General features: G+C 45.1%; 1 protein-coding gene and 1 non-coding gene across 2 annotated transcripts in view; both read right to left on the reverse strand.

Annotated features, from left to right (window-relative positions):
• Window positions 1-21,507, reverse strand: part of LOC122945410 (gamma-crystallin 2-like) — a 67,297-nt gene extending 45,790 nt beyond the window's left edge. The window contains exon 1 of the mRNA XM_044304481.1: window positions 21,157-21,507. Coding sequence (XP_044160416.1) covers window positions 21,157-21,507 — 351 coding nt within the window. The remainder of the gene's footprint in view (window positions 1-21,156) is intronic.
• On the reverse strand, window positions 4,726-4,832 carry LOC122945892. The gene has a single exon (XR_006391165.1). It is a non-coding gene; the product is annotated as a U6 spliceosomal RNA (small nuclear RNA).
• Window positions 21,508-21,723: the final 216 nt, after the last annotated feature.

Consider the following 21,723-nt stretch of genomic DNA (forward strand, 5'->3'; position numbering starts at 1 on the left):
ATTTATGCAAGATACGCAGAGGGTAACTTCACAAGCACTCAGCAGCAGGTTGTACCTTTCCTCAGAATCAATGTACACTGTCCTTTCTAGAACTCCTGCTCTGGCTTTATCTCCCAAGGCCCCGATGCCTAAAGGGTGGCTTAAATCCTTGGTAATTATATCTTCCTCAGGTATTAGATTCTTGCTGCACTTTCTATTTGCATCTGCCCATCAGGGTTACTTAGCTTACCCTGGAGTTTCCTCACTTGGCTGTTGATTGACTGTGGGTTTCTCCCAGGAGGTTCTGTCCTGCAACTGGGGTGCCTCTACTGAGCTAATCCTAGCCTCAGGAGCTTCAGGTGGACGAAGTGACTCCTTTAGTTCCCTGGAATGAACTAACTCTCTCCTGTCTGGGCCTTCCTATATTTATCTAGGGCTCTCTAGCTCCTTCTAACGTCTGGGAGGCTAAATTACACCCTGACAGGCCTGACACCCAGCTAATACAGGGAAAACAAACACATGACATTTAATGCAATGAAACACATTAACCTGTGCAGTGCCCACCTTTACCTAGTGGGACACTACAAGTGCGAACTAACACTGTCATGTACTCCCATCCCGCTAAGACTGCAGAGTCCAAGAGAAGCATTTTTCTTTCTCTTTCTCTATCTCACTCTCTCATCCCTCCGTCATCTCTCCATCTAACCTTGAGACGATGCACCATGTTTAATTCAGCTTCTCTTCATCCTGGTTTTAAGGACGATGAAAAGGGGGCAAAGTGGTGCAGAAAACAACGATCTTCAAACTTTCTAAGCTCTCAAATGTCAATCAATTTCTAAACCATCACAACTGCCTTTTCTTTGCTGGAACTTGGGTCAGATTTTTGCAAAGAAGGTAAAAATCATGGCCGATCCATGGCCTGAATGTTCCGCTGTAACCCTTTTATTCCATCAGGTATGCCTCCAGGCAGCCCCACGGGTTATCACCCGATGTCCACCACCGGCTTCGGGAGTTGCTCCCGGACCCAGACTCAATAACCAGTGTTCATTCTAGTCAACCAGGTGATTGGGTCGTGCTAAAGAAACATCCGAGGACGGGACTAGAGCCGAGATATCTTGGGCCATTCCAGGTGCTGTTGATGACGCCAACCTCTCTGAAGTTCGAGGGACGAGACAACTGGATCCACACCGGTCACTTCAAGAAGCTGCTCAACTAAGTCAAAGAATGCAGAGTATCACTTTTGTTTATTTGTTACAAGGAGGCATTTGTTGATAGACGATATTAATATTAGCTCTGGCTCCTGCTCCTGGCTTGTTAATCCTGCAGCAAGGCGACCCGTAGATGTGGGATCCTCCAGTTGTGAGGAAGGTATATGGTTATGCCAGGCTAGCAGACACCATTGACAAGGGTCAGGCCCATACTGACAGGAGCTGGGAAGGGGCGGGGCTATGACTAGTGAGAGTCAGAATGCTTTTTAAAACTTTGGGAGGTCTTGGGGCTCACTGGTTTTCCATTGGATTCAGGCGAAAGGAAATAGGACATATACTTATGTTTTTTTGTCTCCATTCCTTCTATACGCCGGAGTGAGATGTTCCTGATGTCTAATCGATATACCGAAGCCCGAACAGACAAGACGCCCTGAAGACCAAACCATGGACCAGATGCAGAGTATCCTAAACCAGCCGGCGACCAACGCGAAACACAACCTCCTAAGTCACCTCCCGAAGAAAAGAAGCTACGTGTCAAGATTGACGTTCTGTTTTCCATCATCTGTTTTGTTTTATGGATTCAGGACTTTTCGTAGACAAGACTGTATTTTTCAAAGAAGAAGATCAAGATTTGTCAAGGGACACTGGGGAGCATATGACAAAGAGGAGGGACTGTTGTGGAAATTTTATTATGCGGACATTTTATCTTAGGATGTGTGTGTGTTTTTATAGATTGTCATCTGTCTCCCTGTGTCAGATTTAGCCAGAGAGCACTCTAGCAGAGGGTACTTTGGCTGAATCAGGACCAGTGGTAAAACTGTCAGTATGAGAACATCTTTATTAGATACTGATCACTTTGGAGCAGTGTTGAATAAGGTCCATGCTGACAGTGATGGGGGGTGGGCAGCCACTTGGCTGGTTGGGTAATGGGCATGACTCATCCTTCCTTATACAGGGATGGGGGGTGTCCATTGTCTGCCCAGCCACATTGACTGCCCCTCCCTGTCCTTTGAAATGTCATCACTTCCTGTATCCTTGTCTTGGGCCAGCCCAATTTACACCTTTTGTTAGTCAATAAAGGATGGAGACTGGGCAAGGAGGGGAAGGAGTTGCTCAGAATTCAATCAAGATGGTAGCACCTGGGTCTTTCTCTAACTGCGGCTGATGGAAGAATGGATTTACCTTTTTCCTTACACAAACTATTAATATTTTTATACAACAGTATTGTCAATGATAATTAGGGGTTCATTCTCCATGTTGATTTCTTGTATTGAGGTTTGGTGTATTGGGAAGATGGAGTCGTCTATGTTGTCATCTAGCAAATAGTTCGGAGTAGGTGGGTTTGTTTTTTCTCCTCCTTCACCTGTTGTCAGATCGGGGGTCTCGCAGGTGTAGATATTTTTGCTGGGGCTAGGCGTTATAGATGAAAGGGTTTTATCTTAGAAAATAATTTTTTCATTCACAACGGCACCACATATCATCAATGCCGTGGTACTGCGATGGGTATGAAAGTGGCACCAGCTTTCGCAAAAATATTCATGGGCCATTTTGAGAATACGCACATTGTTAATAAGCAGATCGTCTACTACTAAAGGTATATAGACGATAACTTTATTATCTGGGATGGTGATGAGTGGTCAGCTCTAAAATTTTACGATAAACTCAACAATACAAATTGGGGGATTACTTTTATCCCAAATTACCAAAAAAAAAAAAAATATAGATTTTCTAGACATCTCCAACACCATTACAAATAGCATTCTTACAATAAAAACATATTTCAAACAGGTTGACACTAACAGTTACATACACTATAAGAGTTTCCACCATAAAAAATGGCTTTAAAATGTACCATACAGCCAATACAAATGCATAAGGCACAATTGCACAGAGAAAGCTGATTTTAAGGAACAAGCAAAAATCATACAAAAAAGGTTCACTGACAAAGGCTACCCAAACAAACTGCTAAAAGACGCATACCAGAAGAGCCTAAAAAATTTGCAAAAAGAATGCTTAAGGAGTACAGCGAAAGAACAAACGGATAAACATTTGAAACATCTAAATCTAATTGTTTCACAATACAACACTTCAAATAAAACGATAATACCGGCCAAACATCGGCATATTGTGAAACAAGACCCATATCTTGAGAAATATCGCCCGAAAAAAACCTGTGATCATCTACAGGAGAGGACCCACAATAAAAAGCACCTTAGTCCCAAGTAAACAGAAAAAACATACAAAAATTTGAAATACAACAATAAAGGAACCTGTGGGCAGTTTCAAATGCTCTACAAGATGCTGTCTCTGCTGTAATATGATCACGCACAATAAGAAAACTTTCAGCTCCACAAAAAATGTTACTACTTTCCCAATAAAACACCACCTAACCTGTAAGAGCAGCTACGTGATATATTTAATTGAATGCGAATGCGGAATCCAGTATGTCGGCCGCACATCACAAGCATTACACTGCAGGGTTAACCAACATAGACACAACATACAAAAACTATGCCCAAAACATAGTTTTTTGCGACACTGCGCAATTACACCTGAAAAAATAAAAAAATAAACTAACGATCACCATATACAGGACAATCCATATAACAGATTCAGTAACCTCCAGAGAAGAGAGGTATATTGTATCTACCAATTGGACACCTTGACTCCATACGAACCAAACGAGATGAGTGAGACTGTACTATAATGCATGCCACTACAGAAACACCCGGATAGACCCAGTGGCCAAACACTGTTTTTTTTTTGTTTTGTTTTTAAATATCTTTTTATTAAGTTTTGTGAGATTCCATACAATGTCAATTAAATAGCACAAATCAAGCAATTAGGAAGCATTACATTCTCTTCCATTCAGCATTGCAGGACATCAATCAGAGCAAAGTAAAGAACAATTCAAATAAGTACATTTGGAATGTCATTTTCATTTTTAGGCCCCCTCCCTTAAATTGCCCTTTCCCATAAAGTGGCATACCTCCCGGTCCCTTCCCCCCCCCACCCCCACCCCCAACTGATGCAATTTGTTGCCCTAAGGTAGATTCCAGGAAAACTATAATCCCAATAGAGGTGCCTCCACATAGGCAGATGGCGAGAGAAGAGGAAGAGACGAAATTGTACCATTCGCCTCTAAGGATTTCCAGAAAAACGAGAGTATCCTCCCCCCTTCTGAAAGTATTTGCGCCTGGTCAGTGTACCAATCCCCGAGTGATTCTGAAAGTAACTGCTGAACATTATCTGGATACTTTTAATGGTCCTAGATCTCCTTTCAGGTCCTCTTTTAGATACCATGCTGTCAGCCTGAATGGGCTCATTATTTTCATGTATTCTGTGCATGGACCATACGCCAGAGCAAACAGTTTCCATGTTTGAAAAAAATCGTTGTCCTAGCACCTCTTTACATTTTAGCGCTTCTTACCATTCTAAATGAAATAAGTTGCGCATTTGTGCTACCACCATTTCCCGAGTAGGGACCTCAGTTGATAGCCATAGCTGAAGCAGACACATTTTAGCAACCATAATCAGTAAAAATATGGAACGCTTCACGAATTTGCATGTCATCCTTGCGCAGGGGCCATGTTAATCTTCTCTGTATCGTTCCAATTTTAGTATATGTGCTGCCGAAGCAAGCACAACACTGTTTTTATGCACATGTGTGTATATATTTACATGTGTTTCCATATACATTTATATGATAATTTATTTTAGTAGCAATATATAAATTCCCCACATCTATTTATTTATTATTATCTTTATATTTCATTTTATTTTTTATTTACCTATTTATCTATTTTATCTGAGACGCAAGTATCCTCTATATGTCTCTGTTTCTAATATATTTATATTAATTGCACTAGACTACCAGATGCAGTTAAAAAAACAAGTACTGAGCCTCATACCCCATTGATTTATGTACACGCACAGCCCTTGTAGTATTGTATACCAGATAACCAGATACTAACGATACATGCTACGTTCAGAAAATTTTGACTTATTTCCATTCCTTCTAGTGACAGTTACTGAACACACGATACGGCACATATGCCCCTCCCACAGTGAATGCACCACCCACATTACCCTGGGTGTATGCTCCTCCTTGATGCCAGCTACAAACAAATCAGGCGAATGCTGGTCAACAGGCACGCCCTATCATCCTGCACAAGAGAGATCATGTGACCGCGTTTGGTATACGCTCCTCACGCGTCACTCGGGGATATAACATCTGATATAAACACCTCCGACCACAACCCGGCAACCAGCTGACGACTTAGCCCGCCTCCGAAACACGATCATTGGCCACCTCCCACTTGGAAAGAGGTCATGGTATCCTAGCAGCACCCCACTCTTTCCCGCCCCCAAACCCGCCCTGTTTCCGCCTCCTGTGTTTCTGCACATCGCGCTCAAACGGAATGCATATAAGTAAGAATGACAAAGGATATGTTCACATGTAAAAGTTTTATTGTCCTGATGAAGGGGGCAGTTCGCCCCTGAAACACGTTGACCTTTTAAATAAAAGATTACCTTTCATGGTAACACTGTAGTACGGAGTACTTTTCTGCATCAGCGCCACTTGGAAATGGTCTGAATTCTACTCTCAACCAATCTTTGTCCAGATGAGCTTTTGCAAAGGCCAAGCAAGCTTTTGTGTGCCTTATCTGGAGAAGTGGCGTCCTCCTTGGTCTGCATTGTGCAGTGTCCGTTAGATTGTCTGCCTTGAGACATTGCCACCAGCAGAGCCCAGATTCACCAGGATGGCCTTGGTGGTGATCTTGGATTCTTTTTCACCTCTCTAACTATCTTCCTGGCCAGCTTAGGTGTCACTTTTGGCTTCCGACCACGTCCTTGAGATTTTCCACAGTGCGGAACATCTTATTATTTTTTTTGCTCAAATGTAAATAAAAGCTGAGAATTTTTATTTTTTTTTCCACAATAATGCCTCTTGTACATCATCTTATTACCTTTTGGGAGACACCTATGTAATTTCCCGTCAAAAAATTACCGTACTTGCTGGTTGAATAAAAGTAACTTTAAGTCAAAATTTGCCAGGGGTATGAATAATTATGGGCAGCACTGAAACTCCCTCTCAGTTTACAAATTTTGGCTCTTCCCCTAGAACATCAGACTTGGGGCTCGTTCACGTGAACGTATTTTGCGTTCAGCATACGGGCCGTTTTCTGCGTTCCGCATACGGTCGGTATATGGAATCATTCATTTCAATGGGTCCGCAAAAGATGCGGACAGCACACAGTTGCTCCGTTCCGTGGCCCCGCAAAAATAGTTCTGTCCTATTCTTGTCCGTTTTGCAGACAAGAATAGGCATTTTTATAATGAGCCTCCTGTTCTGTTCCGTAAATTGCGGCATCCATTTTTTCACAGGTCCACAATTTGCAGACCGCAAAAAAACGTCACGGCCGTGTGAACGAGCCCTTAAGGTACATGCGTGCAAGTTGGCACACTCATTGGTTCTTTTGAGGTTTTGAGCCGGTTGAATCGAATCTGTTACAAATTGAATCTTAGATAAAAGGGTAGAAGTGGGACACTCACTAAAAGTATAGGGATCTTGAATTTATTAAGGTAATAGCATGGTAAAAGTACAATAACGTAATAAAATATCATGTATCAATATTGCATTGAAGTATCAAAGTAACAGTAAAAGTGGAGCAAATAAAATATGGTACTATCGACAATAAGCAATAAAATATACTATAATAAAATGCAGTGAATAAGGGTTGAATACAGTACTATATAGGGTTATATAAATTAATATGGATCCCGATAAATATGGTAAAAAGTAGTGAGTTCATATGTCAGCCATAGGGACATTCACTGATTAAATCCTGAGGAATAGTTCCATGTAAGGTGATCCGTTCCAACAACCAGTCTTTAAATGGTTCTCTCAAGCAAGTAAGGTCAGAGTCCCAAGCGTATGCAGCTAAAGAAGTTTTACTGAATGTCAGTTTGGCTGCTAATACGCACAGCGGCGTCCCGCTGTAATAATGCGATCGCTTATGAGTGGGGTATACAAGTGCTTACCCGAGGCTTCTGGATAACGATTCCTCAACACGGTGCATTGGTGTACGGCTCCGGTCTCAAGGATAGATGTCCTGTTTCAAAATTGGCGCCAGTTGAAATGTTTGTTGCACGCGGTATGAGTTACCTGCGTAGTACAACACCGATGATTCCGGTAATGGCTCTGGCGCACAGGTGATGACTTCCAGGCTTCTCGGACTTGTAGACCCACTTGTCCTGGTGGGGGGGGGGGGATACCAGACGCATTTCGGGGATTTACAAGGCAGACCCCTTGTAAATCCCCGAAACGCGTCTGGTATCCCCCCCCCCCCCCACCAGGACAAGTGGGTCTACAAGTCCGAGAAGCCTGGAAGTCATCACCTGTGCGCCAGAGCCATTACCGGAATCATCGGTGTTGTACTACGCAGGTAACTCATACCGCGTGCAACAAACATTTCAACTGGCGCCAATTTTGAAACAGGACATCTATCCTTGAGACCGGAGCCGTACACCAACGCACCGTGTCGAGGAATCGTTATCCAGAAGCCTCGGGTAAGCACTTGTATACCCCACTCATAAGCGATCGCATTATTACAGCGGGACGCCGCTGTGCGTATTAGCAGCCAAACTGACATTCAGTAAAACTTCTTTAGCTGCATACGCTTGGGACTCTGACCTTACTTGCTTGAGAGAACCATTTAAAGACTGGTTGTTGGAACGGATCACCTTACATGGAACTATTCCTCAGGATTTAATCAGTGAATGTCCCTATGGCTGACATATGAACTCACTACTTTTTACCATATTTATCGGGATCCATATTAATTTATATAACCCTATATAGTACTGTATTCAACCCTTATTCACTGCATTTTATTATAGTATATTTTATTGCTTATTGTCGATAGTACCATATTTTATTTGCTCCACTTTTACTGTTACTTTGATACTTCAATGCAATATTGATACATGATTAGAGTTGAGCGAACACCTGGATGTTCGGGTTCGAGAAGTTCGGCCGAACATCCCGGAAATGTTCGGGTTCGGGATCCGAACCCGATCCGAACTTCGTCCCGAACCCGAACCCCATTGAAGTCAATGGGGACCCGAACTTTTCGGCACTAAAAAGGCTGTAAAACAGCCCAGGAAAGAGCTAGAGGGCTGCAAAAGGCAGCAACATGTAGGTAAATCCCCTGCAAACAAATGTGGATAGGGAAATGAATTAAAATAAAAATTAAATAAATAAAAATTAACCAAAATCAATTGGAGAGAGGTTCCATAGCAGAGAATCTGGCTTCCCGTCACCCACCACTGGAACAGTCCATTCTCAGATATTTAGGCCCCGGCACCCAGGCAGAGGAGAGAGGTCCCGTAACAGAGAATCTGTCTTCATGTCAGCAGAGAATTAGTCTGCATGTCATAGCAGAGAATGAGGCTTCACGTCAGCCACCACTGCAACAGTCCATTGGCATATATTTAGGCCTAGCACACAGGCAGAGCAGAGAGGTCCCGTAACAGAGAATCTGGCTTCATGTCAGCAGAGAATCAGTCTGCATGTCATAGCAGAGAATGAGGCTTCACGTCACCCACCACTGCAACAGTCCATTGGCATATATTTAGGCCTAGCACACAGGCAGAGCAGAGAGGTCCCGTAACAGACAATCTGGCTTCATGTCAGCAGAGAATCAGTCTGCATGTCATAGCAGAGAATGAGGCTTCACGTCAGCCACCACTGCAACAGTCCATTGGCATATATTTAGGCCTAGCACACAGGCAGAGCAGAGAGGTCCCGTAACAGACAATCTGGCTTCATGTCAGCAGAGAATCAGTCTGCATGTCATAGCAGAGAATCAGGCTTCACGTCAGCCACCACTGCAACAGTCCATTGTCATAAATTTAGGCCCAGCACCCAGGCAGAGGAGAGAGGTCCCGTAACAGACAATCTGGCTTCATGTCAGCAGAGAATTAGTCTGCATGTCATAGCAGAGAATCAGGCTTCATGTCAGCCACCACTGCAACAGTCCATTGGCATATATTTAGGCCCAGCACCCAGGCAGAGGAGGGAGGTCCCGTAACAGAGAATCTGTCTTCATGTCAGCAGAGAATCAGTCTGCATGTCATAGCAGAGAATGAGGCTTCACGTCACCCACCACTGCAACAGTCCATTGGCATATATTTAGGCCTAGCACACAGGCAGAGCAGAGAGGTCCCGTAACAGACAATCTGGCTTCATGTCAGCAGAGAATCAGTCTGCATGTCATAGCAGAGAATCAGGCTTCACGTCAGCCACCACTGCAACAGTCCATTGGCATATATTTAGGCCTAGCACACAGGCAGAGCAGAGAGGTCCCGTAACAGACAATCTGGCTTCATGTCAGCAGAGAATCAGTCTGCATGTCATAGCAGAGAATGAGGCTTCACGTCAGCCACCACTGCAACAGTCCATTGGCATATATTTAGGCCTAGCACACAGGCAGAGCAGAGAGGTCCCGTAACAGACAATCTGGCTTCATGTCAGCAGAGAATCAGTCTGCATGTCATAGCAGAGAATCAGGCTTCACGTCAGCCACCACTGCAACAGTCCATTGTCATAAATTTAGGCCCAGCACCCAGGCAGAGGAGAGAGGTCCCGTAACAGACAATCTGGCTTCATGTCAGCAGAGAATTAGTCTGCATGTCATAGCAGAGAATCAGGCTTCATGTCAGCCACCACTGCAACAGTCCATTGGCATATATTTAGGCCCAGCACCCAGGCAGAGGAGGGAGGTCCCGTAACAGAGAATCTGTCTTCATGTCAGCAGAGAATCAGTCTGCATGTCATAGCAGAGAATGAGGCTTCACGTCACCCACCACTGCAACAGTCCATTGGCATATATTTAGGCCTAGCACACAGGCAGAGGAGAGGTTCATTCAACTTTGGGTAGCCTCGCAATATAATGGTAAAATGAAAATAAAAATAGGATTGAATGAGGAAGTGCCCTGGAGTCCAATAATATATGGTTATGGGGAGGTAGTTAATGTCTAATCTGGACAAGGGACGGACAGGTCCTGTGGGATCCATGCCTGGTTCATTTTTATGAACGTCAGCTTGTCCACATTGGCTGTAGACAGGCGGCTGCGTTTGTCTGTAATGACGCCCCCTGCCGTGCTGAATACACGTTCAGACAAAACGCTGGCTGCCGGGCAGGCCAGCACCTCCAAGGCATAAAAGGCTAGCTCTGGCCACGTGGACAATTTAGAGACCCAGAAGTTGAATGGGGCCGAACCATCAGTCAGTACGTGGAGGGGTGTGCACACGTACTGTTCCACCATGTTAGTGAAATGTTGCCTCCTGCTAACACGTTGCGTATCAGGTGGTGGTGCAGTTAGCTGTGGCGTGTTGACAAAAGTTTTCCACATCTCTGCCATGCTAACCCTGCCCTCAGAGGAGCTGGCCGTGACACAGCTGCCTTGGCGACCTCTTGCTCCTCCTCTGCCTTGGCCTTGGGCTTCCACTTGTTCCCCTGTGACATTTGGGAATGCTCTCAGTAGCGCGTCTACCAACGTGCGCTTGTACTCGCGCATCTTCCTATCACGCTCCAGTGCAGGAAGTAAGGTGGGCACATTGTCTTTGTAGCGTGGATCCAGCAGGGTGGCAACCCAGTAGTCCGCACAGGTTAAAATGTGGGCAACTCTGCTGTCGTTGCGCAGGCACTGCAGCATGTAGTCGCTCATGTGTGCCAGGCTGCCCAGGGGTAAGGACAAGCTGTCCTCTGTGGGAGGCGTATCGTCATCGTCCTGCCTTTCCCCCCAGCCACGCACCAGTGATGGACCCGAGCTGCGTTGGGTGCCACCCCGCTGTGACCATGCTTCATCCTCATCCTCCTCCACCTCCTCCTCATCCTCGTCCTCCTCGTCCTCCAGTAGTGGGCCCTGGCTGGCCACATTTGTACCTGGCCTCTGCTGTTGCCAAAAACCTCCCTCTGAGTCACTTCGAAGAGACTGGCCTGAAAGTGCTAAAAATGACCCCTCTTCCTCCTCCTCCTCCTCCTCCTCCTCCTGGGCCACCTCCTCTTCCATCATCGCCCTAAGTGTTTTCTCAAGGAGACATAGAAGTGGTATTGTAACGCTGATAACGGTGTCATCGCCACTGGCCATGTTGGTGGAGTACTCGAAACAGCGCAACAGGGCACACAGGTCTCGCATGGAGGCCCAGTCATTGGTGGTGAAGTGGTGCTGTTCTGTAGTGCGACTGACCCGTGCGTGCTGCAGCTGAAACTCCACTATGGCCTGCTGCTGCTCGCACAGTCTGTCCAGCATGTGCAAGGTGGAGTTCCACCTGGTGGGCACGTCGCATATGAGGCGGTGAGCGGGAAGGCCGAAGTTACGCTGTAGCGCAGACAGGCGAGCAGCAGCAGGATGTGAACGCCGGAAGCGCGAACAGACGGCCCGCACTTTATGCAGCAGCTCTGACATGTCGGGGTAGTTGTGAATGAACTTCTGCACCACCAAATTCAGCACATGCGCCAAGCAAGGGATGTGCGTCAAATTGGCTAGTCCCAGAGCTGCAACGAGATTTCGCCCATTATCACACACCACCAGGCCGGGCTTGAGGCTCACCGGCAGCAACCACTCGTCGGTCTGTTGTTCTATACCCCGCCACAACTCCTGTGCGGTGTGGGGCCTGTCCCCCAAACATATGAGTTTCAGAATGGCCTGCTGACGTTTACCCCGGGCTGTGCTGAAGTTGGTGGTGAAGGTGTGTGGCTGACTGGATGAGCAGGTGGAAGAAGAGGAGGAGGAAGCCGAGAAGGAGGAGGTGGCAACAGGAGGCAAAGAATGTTGCCCTGCGATCCTTGGCGGCGGAAGGACGTGCGCCAAACAGCTCTCCGCCTGGGGCCCAGCTGCCACTACATTTACCCAGTGTGCAGTTAGGGAGATATAGCGTCCCTGGCCGTGCTTACTGGTCCACGTATCTGTGGTTAGGTGGACCTTGCCACAGATGGCGTTGCGCAGTGCACACTTGATTTTATCGGATACTTGGTTGTGCAGGGAAGGCACGGCTCTCTTGGAGAAGTAGTGCCGGCTGGGAACAACATACTGTGGGACAGCAAGCGACATGAGCTGTTTGAAGCTGTCTGTGTCCACCAGCCTAAATGACAGCATTTCATAGGCCAGTAGTTTAGAAATGCTGGCATTCAGGGCCAGGGATCGAGGGTGGCTAGGTGGGAATTTACGCTTTCTATCAAATGTTCGTGAGATGGAGAGCTGAACGCTGGCGTGTGACATGGTTGAGACGCTTGGTGACGGAGGTGGTGGTGGTGGTGTTGGTGGTACATCCCCTGTTTGCTGGGCGGCAGGTGCCAACGTTCCTCCAGAGGCGGAGGAAGAGGCCGAGGCGGCAGCAGCAGAATAGGCCGAGGCGGCAGCAGCAGAAGAGGTAGCAGGGGGAGCCTGAGTGACTTCCTTGGTTTTAAGGTGTTTACTCCACTGCAGTTCATGCTTTGCATGCAGGTGCCTGGTCATGCAGGTTGTGCTCAGGTTCAGAACGTTAATGCCTCGCTTCAGGCTCTGATGGCACAGCGTGCAAACCACTCGGGTCTTGTCGTCAGCACATTGTTTGAAGAAGTGCCATGCCAGGGAACTCCTTGAAGCTGCCTTTGGGGTGCTCGGTCCCAGATGGCGGCGGTCAGTAGCAGGCGGAGTCTCTTGGCGGCGGGTGTTCTGCTTTTGCCCACTGCTCCCTCTTTTGCTACGCTGTTGGCTCGGTCTCACCACTGCCTCTTCCTCCGAACTGTGAAAGTCAGTGGCACGACCTTCATTCCATGTGGGGTCTAGGACCTCATCGTCCCCTGCATCGTCTTCCACCCAGTCTTGATCCCTGACCTCCTGTTCAGTCTGCACACTGCAGAAAGACGCAGCAGTTGGCACCTGTGTTTCGTCATCATCAGAGACATGCTGAGGTGGTATTCCCATGTCCTCATCATCAGGAAACATAAGTGGTTGTGCGTCAGTGCATTCTATGTCTTTCACCGCTGGGGAAGGGCTAGGTGGATGCCCTTGGGAAACCCTGCCAGCGGAGTCTTCAAACAGCATAAGAGACTGCTGCATAACTTGAGGCTGAGACAGTTTCCCTGGTATGCATGGGGGTGATGTGACAGACTGATGGGGTTGGTTTTCAGGCGCCATCTGTGCGCTTTCTGCAGAAGACTGGGTGGGAGATAATGTGAACGTGCTGGATCCACTGTCGGCCACCCAATTGACTAATGCCTGTACCTGCTCAGGCCTTACCATCCTTAGAACGGCATTGGGCCCCACCATATATCGCTGTAAATTCTGGCGGCTACTGGGACCTGAGGTAGTTGGTACACTAGGACGTGTGGATGTGGCAGAACGGCCACGTCCTCTCCCAGCACCAGAGGGTCCACTAACACCACCACGACCATGTCCACGTCCGCGTCCCTTACTAGATGTTTTTCTCATTGTTATGGTTCACCACAACAACAAATATATTATTTGGCCCAATGTATTGTATTCAAATTCAGCGGGATATAAATTTGAGGCCTAGTATTTAGGCGCTGGGTGACCGGTATGGATTTAGTGACAGAATTAGACTTGGAAATGCACAGAAGCGTGTGTGTGAAGTTATTCTGAATGACCCTATGTGCACCTTCAATATGATCTACCCTTTTAGGGATAGATTTCAAATAGCTCTGATATAGCAGAAACGACTAAATTATGAAATTGCTAAATTGGGAATTGTATTTCAACCCAGAACAAAAAATGTGCTTTGACGGACACTAAATAACTTTCCCAGCCACAACAGGACAGCGGTAACGAGAGATTTAGCGGGATATAAATTTGAGGCCTAGTATTTAGGCGCTGGGTGACAGGTATGGGTTTAGTGACAGAATTAGATTTGGAAATGCACAGTAGCGGGTGTGTGAAGTTATTCTGAATGACCCTATGTGCACCTTGAATATTATATACCCTTTTAGGGATAGATTTCAAATAGCTCTGATATAGCAGAAACCACTAAATTATGAAATTGCTAAATTGGGAATTGTATTTCAACCCAGAACAAGAAATGTGCTTGAACGGACACTAAATAACTCGCCCAGCTACAGCACTAGGGACAGATTTAGCGGGATATAAATTTGAGGCCTAGTATTTAGGCGCTGGGTGACAGGTATGGGTTTAGTGCCAGAATTAGACTTGGAAATACACAGTAGCGGGTGTGTGTGAAGTTATTCTGAATGACCCAATGTGCACCTTGAATATTATATACCCTTTTAGGGATAGATTTCAAATAGCTCTGATATAGCAGAAACCACTAAATTATGAAATTGCTAAATTGGGAATTGTATTTCAACCCAGAACAAGAAATGTGCTTGAACGGACACTAAATAACTCGCCCAGCTACAGCACTAGGGACAGATTTAGCGGGATATAAATTTGAGGCCTAGTATTTAGGCGCTGGGTGACAGGTATGGGTTTAGTGCCAGAATTAGACTTGGAAATACACAGTAGCGGGTGTGTGTGAAGTTATTCTGAATGACCCAATGTGCACCTTGAATATTATATACCCTTTTAGGGATAGATTTCAAATAGCTCTGATATAGCAGAAACCACTAAATTATGAAATTGCTAAATTGGGAATTGTATTTCAACCCAGAACAAGAAATGTGCTTGAACGGACACTAAATAACTCGCCCAGCTACAGCACTAAGGACAGATTTAGCGGGATATAAATTTGAGGCCTAGTATTTAGGCGCTGGGTGACAGGTATGGGTTTAGTGCCAGAATTAGACTTGGAAATACACAGTAGCGGGTGTGTGTGAAGTTATTCTGAATGACCCAATGTGCACCTTGAATATTATATACCCTTTTAGGGATAGATTTCAAATAGCTCTGATATAGCAGAAACCACTAAATTATGAAATTGCTAAATTGGGAATTGTATTTCAACCCAGAACAAGAAATGTGCTTGAACGGACACTAAATAACTCGCCCAGCTACAGCACTAGGGACAGATTTAGCTGGATATAAATTTGAGGCCTAGTATTTAGGCGCTGGGTGACAGGTATGGGTTTAGTGCCAGAATTAGACTTGGAAATACACAGTAGCGGGTGTGTGTGAAGTTATTCTGAATGACCCAATGTGCACCTTGAATATTATATACCCTTTTAGGGATAGATTTCAAATAGCTCTGATATAGCAGAAACCACTAAATTATGAAATTGCTAAATTGGGAATTGTATTTCAACCCAGAACAAGAAATGTGCTTGAACGGACACTAAATAACTCGCCCAGCTACAGCACTAGGGACAGATTTAGCGGGATATAAATTTGAGGCCTAGTATTTAGGCGCTGGGTGACAGGTATGGGTTTAGTGCCAGAATTAGACTTGGAAATACACAGTAGCGGGTGTGTGTGAAGTTATTCTGAATGACCCAATGTGCACCTTGAATATTATATACCCTTTTAGGGATAGATTTCAAATAGCTCTGATATAGCAGAAACCACTAAATTATGAAATTGCTAAATTGGGAATTGTATTTCAACCCAGAACAAGAAATGTGCTTGAACGGACACTAAATAACTCGCCCAGCTACAGCACTAGGGACAGATTTAGCTGGATATAAATTTGAGGCCTAGTATTTAGGCGCTGGGTGACAGGTATGGGTTTAGTGCCAGAATTAGACTTGGAAATACACAGTAGCGGGTGTGTGTGAAGTTATTCTGAATGACCCAATGTGCACCTTGAATATTATATACCCTTTTAGGGATAGATTTCAAATAGCTCTGATATAGCAGAAACCACTAAATTATGAAATTGCTAAATTGGGAATTGTATTTCAACCCAGAACAAGAAATGTGCTTGAACGGACACTAAATAACTCGCCCAGCTACAGCACTAAGGACAGATTTAGCGGGATATAAATTTGAGGCCTAGTATTTAGGCGCTGGGTGACCGGTATGGATTTAGTGACAGAATTAGACTGGGATATGGCCAAAAAATAAACAGACTATTGCTGGTTAAATGCACTTGGTGTGACAGCTTCACCCTGATGTAGGCTTTAGCCAAAAAACAACCACACCATTGAGGGTTAAATGCACTTGGTGACAGGCGCAGCTTGCCCCTGATTTAGTATATGGCCAAAAAATGAACAGACTATTGCTGGTTAAATGCACTTGGTGTGACAGCTTCACCCTGATGTAGGCTTTAGCCAAAAAACAACCACACCATTGAGGGTTAAATGCACTTGGTGACAGGCGCAGCTTGCCCCTGATTTTGTATATGGCCAAAAAATGAACAGACTATTGCTGGTTAAATGCACTTGGTGTGACAGCTTCACCCTGATGTAGGCTTTAGCCAAAAAACAACCACACCATTGAGGGTTAAATGCACTTGGTCGCAGCTTGTGCTGGCGCACCACAAGACACAAAATGGCCGCCGATCACCCCAGAAAAATGTGACTGACAAACGGTCTGGGCAGCCTAAAAACAGTGAGCAATTGAGGATCAGCAGCTCAATGATCCACAGCTGCAGATCGATCAGTTAATCAAGTCCTTTGGAGGAGTTAATCTGCCTAATCTCGCCCTACTGTCGCAGCCGCAACCTCTCCCTACGCTAATCAGAGCAGAGTGACGGGCGGCGCTATGTGACTCCAGCTTAAATAGAGGCTGGGTCACATGGTGCTCTGGCCAATCACAGCCATGCCAATAGTAGGCATGGCTGTGATGGCCTCTTGGGGCAAGTAGTATGACGCTTGTTGATTGGCTGCTTTGCAGCCTTTCAAAAAGCGCCAAGAAAGCGTCACAAAAGCGCGAAGAAAGCGACGAACACCGAACCCGAACCCGGACTTTTACGAAAATGTCCGGGTTCGGGTCCGTGTCACGGACACCCCAAAATTCGGTACGAACCCGAACTATACAGTTCGAGTTCGCTCATCCCTATACATGATATTTTATTACGTTATTGTACTTTTACCATGCTATTACCTTAATAAATTCAAGATCCCTATACTTTTAGTGAGTGCCCCACTTCTACCCTTTTATCTATTTATCTCTATCAGACTGGGTGCTGTCTGTTAGTGGGTGCACCTCTTCTTGGATCCCCTTCTCATCTTGGTGCGACATTTCCCTTGAAACAAATTGAATCTTCCTTCCTCTTTACACATTCCTAATTATTTTCATGTCTCCCTCATGAAGCAAGTTGTGTTTAACCACTAATCTATCTGTTCCATCCCTCTTCTACTTCAGTTGGTGTGGAGAATTATAGTGAGATCCTGAATATTCTAAATATAAAGAAACCTTCCATATGGTAGACTGGTAGGGTTATGGTCCTGAGTAGAGATGAGCAAATCTATTCGCAGATTCAGAGATTCGCTGAGATTCGCTAATATTTTTGGGGGACACTGAATCAAACCTGAACCTTTTCTGGTTCAATTCGGATGAATCTTGTAAAATAGTGCCCAGCTGTTCTGTCACCACCAGGCAGAAGATAATTGCATTTAGTTGCGGTCAAGCAATAACCACAGTTTGTTGCGGCAAAGATAAAAGTAGATACAGTTACACTTGACATTGTATCAGACCAAGGGGATGGGTGAGGGTATATGAAAAAAAAAATGAAAAAAATTAACAAAACTAGATAGGAGCTTTTAATAAAACAAATCTGTGTTTAAGAGGACTAGAGGGGGTTATATACCAATTTCCAGAGCAATTGGAGCAACTTTGGTTCTGAACGAATAGATTCGGACCCAAATTGAACTTTTAGAAAAATTTGCCAAGTCTTAAAACTAACCAAATATTAGAAGATTCACTCATCTCTAGTCCTGAGTAGAGATCCTGGGAGCCCATAGAGAACATTTATGCACCAGCCCTTCTGAAAGAACATTTCTAAGCCAGCCTTGACCAAAGAGAGGGTGTAAGAGGAGGATGCTGCTATGCTGGTGGTCTATCCTCACTACTGCTTCTCTCATATGTATCTTGTAGTTGTTCCAGAGCTACTGTGTCCTGGTGGATACCTGGCATTTCCCTTCCCTATACAGCAAACCCAGCAACTGTAGTAGCACTGTAGTTGTAGAAGGGGACGTCTCTAACCTCCACTCAAACCACAAGTGGGGTGGTGGAAGAGAGAGAGAAAGTGACGCACAATAGGATAGTACGTTCGAATAAATTAAATTATTGACAAGAAAGAGCAAGGCTCACCTTATTGAGTTGTGCTACAGATAGGCACAACTCTATTGTAGATATGAATGGAGTAAAATACAATTCCACAGGGCTGCAGCCGCAGGTAATATCTCTCCTGGAAAGGGGGTCCAATCCTCCAGAGAGTGCTTGTCGAGAAGAAAAGATGCTGCAATGGCGCAAATCCACTGGTGGAAACGGACATGAAACTTCGATCTGGATATTCCTTTTTTTATTTGAAGAAAGTGCATAGCCATGTAAACAACGCGTTTCGGGGACTAATAGTCCCTGAAACGCGTTGTTTACATGGCTATGCACTGTAGTAGCACTGACAGTGTCCCTCTCCTCAATTCAGGCTGAGGCCTGCTTCGGTTGTGTCCATAGGGGACATCAGGGGCATAATTAAAGGATCATGGTCCCTGGTACAAGAGTTCAGCTTGGAACCCCTTCCCTCAGTGCTTTATGGCAAGGGGCAGGGGAGCACCTAGCCTTTCTGCTGCCTGAGGCTAAAATATAAACGTCCACCATGCCAAATTCTCAACTTAACCCATTGCCTCCCGTCCTGCTGTTGAAGGGGTTGTCCTCTTTTTACTACTGATGACCTATCCTCAAGATAGGTCATCAATTTTAGGCCGGCGGCATCTCCCGACACCCCCAACAATCAGCTGTTTTAAGAGAGGGCAGCGCTCCTGCCGTATGCCAGACCTTGCAGGGGAATTATGTGTGAGGTCACGGTGTGAGCAATAGGTGGGTCGAGGTAAATACAGTTCTGGTTACTCACGGTTATGTTGTCCCTGGGCAGGCTCGCATAAGTGAAAAGGAGAATAGCACAAGGATTCTCTGGGGCACACTCTGGTGTAAGGGACACTGGCCAGATGTGGGTTTGAGGTGTCCTTGGTGGTCTATATTAATGTGCCAGTGGCAATGTCCCTTGTAGTAGTGGTGCCAGTACCTTTTGGATGGAGGTACAACCATTTACTATAGTGTTAATAGAGGAATTGAGTCTCAGGCAAGCAGGGTGAAACTCCAAATGGCACTTTACTGATGATTACTCTTGATTACAATTCATCCATAGGCATTAAGCAGTCTCTTGATATAATCCGGCATTAAGCACAATCTCCCATGCATATGGGGAAAGGGAAATGCAAATCCTCAATGAAGTGCAGGCTCTTGTAATACATAAAAAAACCACTGCTCAGACTAGGCTGGTAATAATGAAAGTCTTATACTGGTCACAACTCCGGTCTGATCTTAATCCTTGAATAAAAAGGTGCTTTTCTGAATCCTGAAACCTCTATTCCAATGCTGTTCTGACAGTTGGCCTGACTGTCCTTAGGATTTAAACTGGAGATGTAGATGCTTCAAGCTATCTCCTACACCTATTACAAAGGTGCTCAATAAGTCCTTAGGTAATGACTGTCTTGCTAATCCTTTATCTTGCATAAACGTGATAATTCCTTATATACTCGGCTGCATACAGTTTAGACATTGGTCACCCTGGAAGAGCGATCTATAGGAGTGGATTGCTCACCTCTAGGAAGAGTACTTGCAGGCCTTAACCCTGGGTTATGAAACCAACAGGGACAGAGTAGAGAGGCTAGGAAGGGGCCTCCCTCCAGATATTCAGCTACATGGCTCATGAGAGAACTGCATTCAACTGAACTCTTACTTGGATTTACCTGAGCTCATCTGCACTGGTTTGGATTTACCTCAATCAGGAACTGAACTGCTCTGCACAGCACACAACTGCACAGGACTGCACACACGAAACATGACTGCACAGCGTAACAGGTCTGAGCTAAGCTATTTATACACACTGACACTGCTCCATCCTGTGGAGAATCGAGTGTAGTGCACCCTGACTAGGCCTGTATAAAGGATACTTGCGTGTAAAATCACATTGTGACATGGAGAATATGACAGGAGACAAAATATAGGCATATCACATGACTTTAATACATGGTAAAAACACGTTTGCGGGGCCCACGGTTACTTGAGTGGGACACTGCATACCCCCGTAGTATTTCATGTGTAGCCCCCGACACGTCCAGTAGTAGTAAGACGGTCATCTGAAAAACATATACAATCATCTCCAAAAAGAGAGCAAATATAAAATGTTGACTTTGCAAATGTAATGCAAATACATTATAGGCAAATATGTCACATAATACATATCAGTAGTTTGGGTGAATAATGGTCGTTGATATCCTTCAGTGCTTGACGGGGATATATGGGCAAAGATCATAAGTAAGAGCAATAAAAGAGTCCATGGCAGGCAATAAAGAGTCCTTAGAAGCATTGGCATATATCAAAGTGCAAATATAATATTGTAGCATATAAAACTTTTAAGAAATAGTTTAGTGCAATAATCACAGAAAATGTCTTTCTGGGCATTTGGCTTAAAACATTATAAAACACGGTCCATTGCAAAAATCCCTAATCAACCTGAAAAGGAGGTTAAAAGGGAAAAACGTGCAAAAATAAGCAGGCACAATGTGGCATTGGATCAAAAGAGTGACTTCAGGAACTTGTCACTAGCCGTGGTGAACTGGCAGCAGCTAAACATTGTAGCAACAATGGAAATCCCAAACTGGAAAAGTCATGGCAAATTGGATTAAGTGAGCAGGCCTATTCATAAATAAGTATCCATTCCTCCTTGGTCATCAAAGATGGTGAATCCAGGCTCTGCTTTTAGCTGTGGTCAGTAATTTGGATCTAATAAAGGGTTAACCTTTGTAATTGCATTTGCTGGTAAGTAAATTGGGAAAGGACCTACCCATTGCATTGACTCTTTAGGTTGTGGCACAGGTGCTGTTGGTAGACGGACCCTGCTGGTAGCATAGGATAATTTTCTTGCAGATGCTAAAATCATAGGCTCATCAGGAACAGCTTTTGTGTTTAAAGGTACAGTGTCAATTGGCTCTGATGTAGCAGAGTCCATAGGAGTGCGATTTTTCTCATGTGACTGCATTTGTTCACACTCACCATGCCAAGTCTGGTCTGCTTGGAGTGCAGCAATGTGGCATAGATCTTCTAGATGTACCTCTAGTCTGGAAATTCTTTCTAGTAGAAGTTGGGTTTGGATATCAGGCTCTGTAGCAGCTGTTTTCATTTTGTCTTGATGCATTTTGTCTAAGTAAGCACCGAACCGTTCTTGGTTTACAATGTCCTCAGGCGTTTGGACTTTGCGCGGCAGCTCTGGTGATGGATATGGGCTGATAGGGCACTCCAACACAGTAGATTGTCAGAAATGTTAGGTCCAATAAAGATGGCTTTCTCTTGGTTAGTGGTATGGATCGGCTTACTGGGAACCTCTGGGGTAGTTTCGGATAGTTCATTAGCG

This window comes from Bufo gargarizans, chromosome 8 (assembly GCF_014858855.1).
Source record: "Bufo gargarizans isolate SCDJY-AF-19 chromosome 8, ASM1485885v1, whole genome shotgun sequence".
Taxonomy (NCBI): domain Eukaryota; kingdom Metazoa; phylum Chordata; class Amphibia; order Anura; family Bufonidae; genus Bufo; species Bufo gargarizans.